The following is a 13412-nucleotide window of genomic DNA, read 5'->3' as shown; positions in this document are numbered from 1 at the left end:
CTTGCAGATCAATGCAGGGACAAACCCAAAAACAGACACTTTGAGACAAAACTTAATCAGACTACCTTTCCTTTCTCTCTTTCCCAAGTCTGGCTGACTCTCGTTCGGCTCTATTCCCCACGGAGTACAAGCACCCCACCCCGGACAACTTCAGAGCCAAGGCCAGCCTGGCTCCAAGATGGATTCTTTGGTATAGCTACATCCAGGGTGTCGGGAGAGGGAGCAGGCAGTGATTCCAGGTCCCAGGCCATTCCTGAATACAGCCTTTTCCTAAGTGGCTCAGGGGTGAGTATTTCGGTTCCAGTAGCCAACAGCTCTGGCCAGGGAGGTGGGCGACACATAATCTGGTCTCTAGCTTGGACAGGTTTATACAAACAAAACAAAGGTATCCCAGAAATTCACACCCCTGTGGCTGTGGGCTGCAAGCCTCTCAGTAAGCAGCTTTCCTATTTCCCACTGGGGACAACGCAGACCTCTCTAAGCCTTACCTTCCTTCTCCCCCTGCCCTTGTACTGGGATACCTTAAAAACTAGAATCTACCAAATACGGTTGGTATAATGCACAGGTAAGGTGCAGCTATGGACTGAATGTTTATGGACCCCAAATTCAAACGTTGAAACCCTAATCCCCAATTCAACGGTGTTTGTAGGTGGGGCCTTTGGGAACTAATTAGGGTTAGATGAGGTCATAAGGGTGGAGCCCCCATGATGGGATTAGTGCCCTCATAAAATGAGGAAGAGACGGGAGATCTCTGTGCATGCATGCACCAAGGAAGGCCATGCTAGCATCCAGATCTCAGAATTCTAGCCTCCAGCACTGTGAGAAATAAATGTTTGCTGTTTAAGCCACCCTGATTATGAGACCGTTGTTGAAGCCTGAACTGACTGAGACAGGTGCCTAGCACATCCCCAAAGAATTTAAGGGCACACTATTTTTAGAGTGACTTCTCTGCTCTAACCAGACTGACAATATGGTAACTGCTCCCCACCCCCAATACTTACACCTACACTAACCCTTGAACCAAAACCTTTCCTCATGATCCTCTTTGCCCACCAGAATTCCCCCAGCTTGACCCCCAGCTCCTCTTCAAGGGGCTCCCTGACCACCGTGATCACTCTCCTCTGACGTCACATCATTAAGGTTGGGCCACTCCATTAGTTTCTCACTTACGATGTGCTCCAGGCAATCCTGATTTTTTGTGCATGAAAATGCCTCATCTCCCCAACTGGAACCCAAGTTCTCGCGGGGCAGAAAGCCTACTGACACCCTGGACTCCCTGGGGCGCGTGCAAACAGCAGGAGTTCATGTTCTCAGCTTCATGGGGCAGATCCTCAATGCAGCCCAGCAACTGCCTCTCTTACAGCCAGCCAATCCCCCTTCCTCTTTCTGCTTCAAATCTTTTCTACTAGGCCCCAGACGCCAGCTCTCCTTTGCTCGAACAAGCTCAACACTCAAGTTTGCCCTCTCACTTTGAAAAAAAGAAGGGAAAAAAAAAAGATGTCATTTCAAAATGAAATACCCCCCAATTCCCTACTTCTCTCAGCCTTTCTTGATAACTTACAGGCCTTTCCAAACCCCTTCTTGTCCTGAAGGAAAAAATGTCCCTGCCTCTTCCTGTCCAAGGTTAGTTAGTCTTTCTTGGAAGGTTTTATCCCATCCCTCAGGACGCTACTTCTTCACACCACCTCCCTTTCATCTGTAGTCACTCTTTGCCAGGTATTACACACGAGGCCCAACACAGATTCCTCCTTCCAAATACTGTCCCACCTGTGTCCACTCCTTCTCAGAGTAGGAGCCTGTACCACTGTTCCCACCCCTTCACTTCCACCTTTCGCTTCTACACGCTTTAACTGACTCTGGCCTCAACACAAATCACTGCAATCACTTTCTCAAAGGCCCCTAGTAATCTCCAAACAGCCAAATCCAAGGCTCTGTCTTTGTCTTCTATTTGTACAGATGGCTCAAATTGCAACTGCTTTTCAACCTCTCTCCTAGACTCTACACTGAGGAAATGATCTACAGTCTCTGCCACCAGCTCCCAAGTCAAGTCTCTCTTTCTGCCTTCCTCATCTGATGGCACCACTACCAAGCAGTCACCGAGATCAGGCACCTTACAATGACCTTAAACTCTGCCTTCTGCCCTATATCCAACCAATGGCACTTCGGTTAACTCTTTCTCCAAAATGTCTCCAAATCTCCTTCCTGTCCACGCTCACACCACTGCCTTGGTTCAGGCTCTTCATACAGAGTATCACCTCCCCAATAGATCTGCCAGTTTCCAGAGTTCTAGTCCCACAGTGACACAGTAAGTGACCCACCAGAACTACTGATCTCATCATTCATGTGTTCAATAAATAGTCACTGAGAGCTTATTATGGACTGGCACTGTTTGAGAGACCTGGGGGTATGTGATCAAGTGTATGTCTCCTCTCACAGAGCTAACAAGACAGTAGAGAGAAAAAGACAATACATGTATGTGTGTTTACACATGTATGGGCTTCCCTGGTGGCTCAGATGGTAATGAATCTGCCTGCAATGCAGGAGATCTGGGTTCTATCCCCGGGTTGGGAAGATACTCTGGAGAAGGGAATGGCTACCCACTCCATTTTTGCCTGGAGAATTCCATGGACAGAAGAACCTGGCAGGCTACAGTCCATGGGGCAGCAAAGAGTCTCAGCAACACACAACTGAGTAACTAACATACACACACACCATACACGTGTGTATGGATGTATGTCAGGTGGTGACTCTCTCAGCAGGAGGTGGGGAAGAGTGATGCAGGGTGCTATAGACAGTGAGGTCACGTGGAGCCTGGGAAGCCATGGTAAAGACTGTGTGGTTTACTTTTTGGGGGAGATGCCCCTGGAGGGTTCTGAGCTGTTAAAAGTGAAATGACCTCACCTATGCTGTAAAGAGGTCATTCTGGCTCCTGTAGTTGAGACTGAAGGAGGCAGAGGCAGGTAGGGAGGAAGGCCTGGTTCGAGTCAGCGCCAGGAATGATGCTGGCAGTGCAGAAAACAGGTGTGCTTCAAGGGTAGAATGAACATGGTTTGCTGACGGACTGAACCTGAGTGGAGACTGAAGGGTCCAGCGTGATCCCAAAGTTCAGAGTCTGAGTGAAAGGGAAGGTGGAGCCCATTTATGGAGACCTGAGGGGGCTTGGGGAGGTGCAGGCTAGGGGAGAGGGTGGAAAGGGCAGAAGGGGCAGAAATTAAGAGGACCAACTTGGATACGTTAGGATTGAGCTGCACATTCAAGTAGAAAGCTAGATGCTCAGTGGAAGGACTGGGCTAGAGGTACAAACTCTGCGCAAGGGTCATCAGTGTGCAGGTGATGGGAGAACAACCAGGACTGAACGGAGATTATGCCAAGAGTGAGCGTTGACAGAGAAGAGGCTGGTGGATAAGCCCCGGGCACACTGCCATTGAGTGGTCAGGACTGGGTCGTGGACCAAGGAAGCCGAACAAGGAAATCCCTTGAAAAGTAACAAGGGAAATGGAAAAGCGCCTCCCTCCCAGGAGAAACTGATCTGATCTGGAAAAATTTTTAATATATTCATTGAGGACATAACATGAGATTCCCTTTTTTTTTCCCCTCTAAGAAGCAGATATAGGATTTGTCTCATTTCCATATTTCAAAACAAATTCCAGATAATACAAACACAAGAATCCCTTAATAACTTAGTAGCTTCTCACTAGAACTTCTCACTCCTCTTCTTGTAATTGGTTAACATGAAAAAGGAGTGTTATGTTCAGCAAGGAACAGTGTGATACTTAATGATATATGAATAGAAAGACCACTGGAACAGAATCATGAGTCCAGAAGTAGACCCAGGTACATACATAGAAGTAGACTACGGAGAAGGTGGGAAAGGATGAATTTTCAAATAAATGATGCTGGGACAAAAGTTATTTAGAAAAAAGAAAAAACTGGATCCACACCCCACATATCCACACCTCAGGATTAATTTCACATAGATGAGAGATCTAACTTTTAAAATGTAGATTTACATATCAGTGTCCTCTTATGTCAGTCTCCCAATGCAATTTAAAAAAAGGGGGGGACTTATCTACTTACAAGCTTTTGCACAGTAAAGGAAACCATAACTAAAATGAAAAGACAACCCACAAATGGAAGAAGATATTTGCAAACAATGTGACCGACATGGGCTTAATTTCCAAAATATACAAACAGCTCACATAACTCAACAATAAAAAAACAAACAACCCAATCAAAAGATGGGTAGAAGACCTAAATAGATATTTCTCCAAAGAAGACAAACAGATGGCCAGTAGGCACATGACAAGATGCTGAACATCGCTAATTATTACAGAAATGTGAATCAAAACTACAGGGAGGCCAGATGGTGAGAATGGCCATCATTAAAAAGTCTACAAATAATAAGTGCTGGAAAGGGTGTGGGGAATAGGGAACTCTCTGACATTGTTGGTGGGACTGCAGAAAGCAGTATGGAGGCTCCTCAAGAAACTAAAAACAGAATTACCATGTGATCCAGCAATCCTACTCCTGGGCATATACACAGACAAAAGTATAACTCAAAAAGATACATAGCAGCACCATTCACAATAGCCAAGACATGGAAACAACCTATGTCCATCAACAGAGAAATGGATAAAGAAGAGGCACTTATATACCATGGAACATTACTCAGCCATAAAAAGAATGAAATAATGCCATTTGTAGCAACATGGCTGTAACTGAAGATGATCATAGGAAGTGAAGTTAGAAAAAGAAAGACAAATATCATATGGTATCACTTACATGCAGAATCTAAAATATGACTCAAATGAACCTATCTATGAAATGGAAAGAGAATCAGGGACATTAAAACTAAATTGGTCGTTGCCAAGGGGGCAGGAGGTGGGAGAGGGGTGCAGTGGGAGTTTGGGATTATCAGACGGGTACACACAATGGATAAACAACAAGGTCCTACCGCACCGCACAGGGCACTATATTCAGTATCCAGGGATAAATTATATGGAAAAGAATATGAAAAAGAAGTGTGTATACATGTAAAACTGAGTCACTTTGCTGTAAGCAGTAATTAACACAACACTGCGAATCAACTATACTTCAATTAAAAATAAACAGATAAAATGTAGGTTTATAATGTGGTCATGTTCCAAGAAAACGTGATCTATAAAAATAGGTGGCTGTGCACTTATGGTCAACTGACCTTTGGCGAGGGATGCACGAATATACCATGGAGAAAAGTCAATTTCTTCAACAAATGGTGATGGGAAAACTCGATAGCTACATGTGAAAGAATGAAATTGCAACATTCTCTGATACCATATACAAAAACAAAGTCAAAATGGATTAAAGACGGGAATGTAAGACTGGCTACTATAAAACTCACTGAGGAAACAGGCAGAGCACTCTGACACAAATTGCAGCAAGGCTTTCTTTTGGATCTCCTAAAGCAAAGGAAAGAAAAGCAAAAATAAACAAAATGGGGCCTAATTAAACTTAAAAGTTCTTGCACAAAAAAAGGGACTATAAACAAAATGAAAAGACAACATACTGAATGGGAGGAAATATTTGCAAACGACAGGACCAATAAGCAGTTAATATACAACACATATAAACAGCTCATATAACTCAACATAAAAAAAAAAACCCACCAAGCAACTCAATTAAAAAATGGGTGGAAGAACTGAACAGATATTTTTTCAAAGAGGATATGCAGACGGCCAACAGGCACATCAAAAGATGCTAGATATCACTAACCGTCAGGGAAATGCAAATCAAAACCACAGTGAGGTACCACCTCATACCTGTCAGAATGGCTATCATCAAAAAAAAAAAGGAACACAAACAACAAATGTTAGTGAGGATGTGGAGAAAAGGAAACCCTTATACACTGTTGGTGGGAATATAAATTGGTGCAGGCACTGTGGGAAATTTTGAAGGTTTCTAAAAAAAACTAACAATGGAACCATCATATGACCCAGCAACTACACTCCTGGGTATATACTCAAAAAACAAAAACACCAATTTGAAAGGATACATGCACCCCAATGTTCAAAGCAGCATTATTTACAATTGCCAAAATGTGGACGCAACCTAACCGTCCATCAACAAAGTGAATGGATTAAGAAGAAATGGTGTACACATATAGATATACAGAATGGAATACTACTCAGTCGCAAAAAGAACAAAATTTTGTCATTTGTAGCAACATAGATGCACTTGTAGGACATTACACTAAGTGAAATAAGTCAGGCAGAGAAAGACAAATACTGTATGATTTCACTTATATGTGGAATCTAAAAAAAATACAACAAACTTGTGAATATAACAAAAAGAACCAGACTCACAGAGAACAAACTAGTGGTTACCAGTGGGGAATGGTGGTGAGGAAGGGCAACATAGGGAGGTAAAAACTATTGGGTGTAAGACAGGTTCAAGGATGTATTACACAACACAGGGGCATATAGTCAATATTCTATAATAACTATAATGGAAGGAAACCTTTAAAAACTGCATAGAAAGCAGATGGCTGGTCTGTGGGCCACAGGTTTCTAAGTCTTAGTATATACAAACAAATAAGGATACATTAAAAATTTTATATATACACTTATTATTTTTACAAAAAGAAGGATAGGAAGGATAAACCAGAAACTAATAAAGAAGTTACCCGTAGGAGATGGATAGAAATGAGGTAGAAGGAATAAGGATGGGAGTAGGATATCTCTGAGTATATATTTGTATGCCATTTTGAGACAATAAAAAGTATACAGTATCATCTGCTCTTGCCAAGAACCTTTAATTTGAATCATGAAGAATCAATCAGCAAAGTCCAGAGTGTGAGACATTCTACAACTGACCTGGATTCCTCAAAAAAGTCAATTATATTGGGTGAAGGTGTGGTAGCAGGGAAGAGGAGATGGAAATATTTTAGAGAGTAAAAGATCCTAAAAAGAGATAGAACTACTAACACAATATATGAACTCTGATTGGATCCTGGAACTACAGAAGATACCTTGGAGACAACTGGGGAAATTCAGACTATATTTTAAATATTAAATCATTATGAAATTTTTTAGATGTGACAATTATACAGTGATTATTTGGAGAATGTCCTTAACAGAGATTCATGCAAGAGTATTCAGAGATTAAATATGATGACTGCATCTTGTTTTCAAATGCTTCAGGAGAGAAGAAAGCATATGTGTGGTGTGTGTGTGTCTATGTTTAGAGGTGGGGAGAGGAACAGAGGAGGAAGAGGGGAACACTGGAAAAAAATATTTTTGATAATGCTATTTTCAAGGCAACAACTGCTGAAAGAAATTCAGAACAAAAGTAATACCTATTCTTTGAGAAAAGGAAATTCCTCTCCTGAGTTTATCTTTAGTTAAACTTTATTGTTGGCCAAGTGCAGTAAATATATATATATATATGTACTGGTTTACCATTCATCTAAGACTTAGTACAGGGAACTGAAGACCAAAGTGATCTGTAACCCAGCAGTAACCAACAGGCAATTCCAGTGTGTTTAGAAAAGTAACTTAAAGAAGAACACCCAATGTCAGAATATGGATGAACTTTTAAAACATTATGCCAAGTGAAAGAAGCCACTCATAAAGGACCACAAGATACAGTAAGTCCCCAACATACGAACCTTCGAGTTGTAGACTTTCAAAGATGCAAACATGCATGCCAGTGCCTGTATGCCAGCTGCTGAACTGTACTACTGTACTTTTCAAGGTACTATAAGATTAAAAATGTTTTATTTTTTGTGTTTGTTTTTTCATGTACGCATTATTTGTGTGAAAAGTGTTATAAACCTGTTACAGTACAGTACCATACAGCTGACTGTGTTAGGTGTGTACCTAAGCTAACTCTGTTGGACTTCTGAATAAGCTCTCAGAACGGAACTCGCCGGTATGCAGTAGACTTATGGTATATGATTCCATTTACACTAAATGTCCAAAAATGGCAAATCAGGGAGTCAGAAAACAGGTTGGTCGTTGTCTAGGGCAGGGGAGCTTGAGGGGAAAAGGGCAGTGATTGATAATGGGTATGGGATAAGAAGGGATGGTAATAAATACGGCCTAAAAGTGATTGTGGTGATGACAGTACAACTCTGAATATACTAAGAATGACTCAACTGTACATTTCCAATGGGTGAATTGTCAGGTATATGAATTACATCTCAACAGAGCTATTATTAAAAAAAACAGAAGAATACAGGACTGCAATGTCCCCCATTCCACCCCACAACCCTGAGCTGCTGGCACTCACTTGGAAACCTTCACAGAGTCATCTGTCCAGCCTCCTTGCTGGCGGGGTGGCTTGGGAGGGGGAACCTGCAAGGGACAGAAGCCAACGAAATAGTAACTTAGCATCAGCGTTCCAGCAAACTGGGGCTGAAGTTAAGGTCACTTAAACCGACCTTCAGCCTCCCAAAAGCTTCTGAGTAAAAATACAACACTGTGAAACCTGGGTGCTTTCATACGTTTCATACCAGGAGGGCAGTCTGGCATCAGTCAACTGAAAGCCCTAGAAGTGTTCACACTTTCTGAGCCAACAATTCTAACCCCAGGAATTTATCTCAAGGAAATAATCAGAGAGAAATGCAATGTCATTTTTTAATATAGTGAACAACTAGAAACAATCAAGAGGGTTAGTCGCTCAGTCGTGTCTGGCTCTTTCCAACCCCATGCCTACCAGGTACCTCTGTCTGTGGGATTCTCCAGGCAAGAATACTGGAGTAGGTTGCTACTTCCTTCTCCAAGAGATCTTCCTGACCCAGGGATCTTCCTGACCAAAGAATCTGCATTGTAGGCAGATTCTTTACTGTCTGAGCCACCAGGGAAGCCCTCAGAAACAATCAAAATGGACTTCCATAAGGAATTAAGTAAATCATGAAATACACACGTGAAAATACTAAGCAATAATGAGAAACTGTTAAAAAAGAATACTTAATGATATGAGTTAATGATATAAATGTTATATAATGTTATAAATGTTAACTTTTTGAAACATATTGCAAAACAGTAGGTATATGCTTCTGACTGTGTGAAAGAAAATCACATATATAATATCATACCTGATTGAGAGGGAATCCAGTGATAGAATTAAGGCAGTTTTTCTTTTTCCTTCTCTATGTGTACATTTTCTAATTCTTTTTTTTTTTTTTTTTTTTACTTACACCACTTATACCACTTTCATAAACAGAAAAGTAATAAAAGTATAAGAGACAGGCTTGCTTCAAAGATACAAACTCAATCAGTGGGTTAAAAATCTACTTAAGTTATATGGGCAAGAAGCATTCACTTGCAATAGACACATCCAGGAACCCAAGTCCAGGAATTCTTGTCTAACTATTTCAACTAAAAATACCAAGGTGGGAATTGACCAGTCTACTGAAATACTCACACTGGACAAAAGAGCAAAAGTTTTTCCTATTTTGAATTACCCAGGACTCATCTAGGACTGCTGAGTTATCAACTTTCTTTTTCCAAGAACCTCACATAATCATAACTATTGTTCTCAGTCTGAGGAGATTCTTAGATAAGTGGACTAAACAGAGGTTGGCAAACTTTTTCTAAAAGGGCGAGGTGGGAAATATTTTTGACTTTGTGGGTTGCAAAGGCTCTGTTGTATCCACTCATCTCTGATAATGCAGGGCAATAAACAGCCACAGACAAGAATTAAATGCCTGGGTGTAATATGTACCAATAAAACTTTAAAAAAACAAGCGTGCATGTGTGCTCGGTCACTTGGTTGGGTCCGACCCTCTGAGACCTCATGGACTGTAGCCTGCCAGGCTCCTGTGTCCATGGGACTTTCCCAGCAAAACACTAGAGTGGACTGCCATTTCCTTCTCCAGAAACAAGCAGTGTGCCAAATTTTGCAGGAAGTATGTGGCCTGTAGTCTCTGGGGCTAAAATCACTGCAATATCCTCTCAATATGTTGCTTAAAACCTAACTTGCTCCTTTTAAAAAAAAAATTAATTAAATTTGAGGCTAATTACTTTACAATATTGTGGTGGTTTTTGCCATACACTGACATGAATCAGTCACGGGTATACATGTGTCTCCCCCATCCTGAACCCCCCTCCCACCTTCCTCTCCACCCCACCCCTCTAGGTTATCCCAGAGCACCAGCTTTGAGTGTCCTGCTTCATTCACTGAACTTACACTGGTCATCTATTTTACCTATGGTAAAATACATGTTTCAATGCTATTATCTCATATTGTACAACCCTCACCTTCTCCTACATAGTCCAAAAGTCTGTTCTTTACATCTGAGTCTCTTATACTGTCTTGCATTTAGGGTCATTGTTACTGTCTTTCTAAATTCTATATATATGCATTAATATACTGTATTGGTGTTTCTCTTTCTGACTTGCTTCACTCTACATAATAGGCTCCAGTTTTGTCCACCTCATTAGAACTGACTCAAATGCATTCTTTTTTTATAGCTGAGTAATATTTCATTGTGTATATGTACCACAGCTTTCTTATCCATTCATCTCCCAATGGACATCTAGGTTGCTTCCATATTCTAGCTATTGTAAACAGTGCTGCAATGAACATTGGGGTACATGTGTCTCTTTAATTTCTGGTTTCCTTGGTGTGTATGCCCAGCAGTGGGATTGCTAGGTCATATGGCAGTTCTGTTTCCAGTTTTCTAAGGAATCTCTACACTCTTCTCCATAGTGGCTGTACTAGTTTGCACTCCCACCAACAGTGTAAGAGGGTTCCCTTTTCTCCACACCCTCTCCAGCATTTATTGTTTGTAGACTTTTTGATGGCAGCCACTCTAACTGGCATGAGATGGTACCTCATTATGGTTTTGATTTGCATTTCTCTGATAACAAGTGATGTTGAGCATCTTTTCATGTGTTTTTTAGCTGTCTGTATGTCTTCTTTGGAGAAATGTCTGTTTAGTTCTTTGGCCCATTTTTTGATTGGGTCATTTATCTTTCTGGTATTGAGCTGCATGAACTGCTTGTATATTTTTGGAGATTAATTCTTTGTCAGTTGTTTCATTTGCTATTATTTTCTCCCACTCTGATAGCTGCCTTTTCACCTTGCTTAAGAGTTTCTTTCATTATGTGAAAGTTTTTAAGTTTAATTAGGTCTCATTTGTTTATTTTTGTTTTTATTTCCATTACTCTGGGAGATGGGTCATAAAGGATCTTGCTGTGATTTATGTCAGTGAGTGTTCTGCCTATATTTTCCTCTAAGAGTTTTGTAGTTTCTAGTCTTACATTTAGATCTTTAATCTAGTTTGAGTTTCTTTTCATGTATGGCATTAGAAAGTGTTCTAGTTTCATTCTTTTACAGGTGGTTGGCCGGTTTTCCCAGGACCACTTGTTAAAGAGATTGTCTTTTCTTCATTGTATATTTTTGCCTCCTTTGTCAAAGATAAGGTGTCCATAGGTGTGTGGATTTATCTCTGGGCTTTCTATTTTGTTCCACTGATCTGTATTTCTGTCTTTGTGCCAGTACCATACTGTCTTGATGACTGTAGCTTTGTTGTATAGTCTGAAGTCAGGCAGGTTGATTCCTCCAGTTCCATTCTTTTTTCTCAAGATTGTTTTGACTATTTGAGGTTTTTTCTGTTTCCATACAAATTGTGAAATTATTTGTTCCAGTTCTGTGAAAAATACCATTGGTAGCTTGATAGGGATTGCACTGAATCTATAGATTGCTTTGGGTAGTATGCTCATTTTCACTATATTGATTCTTCCAATCCATGAACATGGTATATTTCTCCACCTAATTGTGTCATCTTTGATTTCTTTCATCAGTGTTTTAGAGTTTTCTATATATAGGTCTTTTGTTTCTTTAGGTAAATTTATTTCTAAGTAATTTATTCTTTTCACTGAAGGAGACTATAGCAAAAATCAACAAAACTAAAAGCTGGTTCTTTGAGAAGATAAATAGACAAACCATTAGCCCGACTCATCTAGAAAAAGAGGGAGATGAATCAAATTGATAAAATTAGAAACAAAAATGGAGAAATCACAACAGGCATCACAGAAATACAAAAGATCGTAAGAGACTACTATCAGCAACTATATGCCAATAAAATGGACAACTTGGAAGAAATGGATGAATTCTTAGAAAAGGATAACCTTCTGAAACTGAACCAGGGAGAAATAGAAAATCTTAACAGACCCATCACAAGCACAGAAACTGAAGCTGTAATCAACAGACAAACAAAGGCCTGGGACTAGATGGCTTCACGGGAGAATTCTACCAAAAATTTAGAGAAGAGCTAACACCTACCCTACTCAAACTCTTTCCAGAAAATTGCAGACAAAGGTCAACTCCAAAATTCATTCTATGAGGCCATCACCACCCATATCAAAATCAGACAAAGATGCCACAAAAAAAAGAAAGCTACAGGCCAATATTACTGATGAACATAGATGTAAAAATCCTCAACAAAATTCTAGCAAACAGAATCCAACAACATATTAAAAAGATCACACATCATGACCAAGTGGGCTTTATCCCAGGGATGCAAGGATTCTGCAATATTCACAAATCAATCAATGTGAAACACCATATTAACTGAAAGATAAAAACCATATGATTATCTCAATAGATGCAGAGAAAGCCTTTAACAAAATTCAGCACCCATTTATGATAAAAACTCTCCAGAAAGCAGGGATAATAGGAACATATCTCAACATAATAAAAGCCATATATGACAAATTCACAACAAACATTATCCTCAATGGCAAAAAATTGAAAGAGTTCCTTTAAAATCAGGAACAAGACAAGGGTGCCCACTCTCACCACTACCATTCAATGCAGTTTTGGAAGTCCTAGCCATAGCAATCAGAGAAGAAAAAGACATAAAAGGAATCCAGATTGGAAAAGAAGAAGTAAAACTCTCACTGCTTGCAGATGACATGATCCTCTACAAAGAAAACCACAAAGATACCACCAGAAAATTACTAGGGCTAATCAATGAATATAGTAAAGTTGCAGGATACAAAATTCATACACAGAAATCCCTTGCATTCCTATACACTAACAATGAGAAAACAGATAAATTAAGGACTCAATCCCATTCACCATTGCAACTAACTTGCAGCTTTTTAAGAAAACATTCCTTCAACGTGCCGAAATACATTTCACTTCTGGATGTTTTTATTTTACACCAAGATGCACTCCCTTTCCTGCTTCTGCAGTAGCCTGCCAAGGATGAGCTCCATCTGGAGACTGGGCCTTTCTGTGGGGAGAGGAAGAACCTGCTGGAAAGGCCTGATGGAGGAGAAGCCAAGACTTGGAAAGCCTGCATCCAAAAGACTTAGCTCCCAAGAAACCTAGGCAGTACTTTAGAGAAAACAAACTTGGGTAATGGTGCTTTGTACGCTCAGAAATGAGTAAAATGTAGGAGTAGAAAATGAACTATTGCT

The 13412-nt window shown here is 40.4% G+C and overlaps 1 protein-coding gene across 1 annotated transcript in view; it reads right to left on the bottom strand.

Moving 5' to 3' along the window:
- The window catches only part of IFT43 (intraflagellar transport 43), a 105768-nt gene that overhangs the window by 52602 nt on the left and 39754 nt on the right, over positions 1-13412 (bottom strand). The window contains exon 3 of the mRNA XM_065940551.1: positions 8269-8333. Within this exon, the coding sequence (XP_065796623.1) occupies positions 8269-8333 (65 nt within the window). The remainder of the gene's footprint in view (positions 1-8268; positions 8334-13412) is intronic.

The sequence above is a fragment of the Muntiacus reevesi genome, chromosome 7, assembly GCF_963930625.1.
Source record: "Muntiacus reevesi chromosome 7, mMunRee1.1, whole genome shotgun sequence".
Lineage (NCBI taxonomy): Eukaryota > Metazoa > Chordata > Mammalia > Artiodactyla > Cervidae > Muntiacus > Muntiacus reevesi.
Note: the sequence above shows the minus strand (reverse complement) of the source record. Positions and strands in the feature narration are given on the sequence as shown.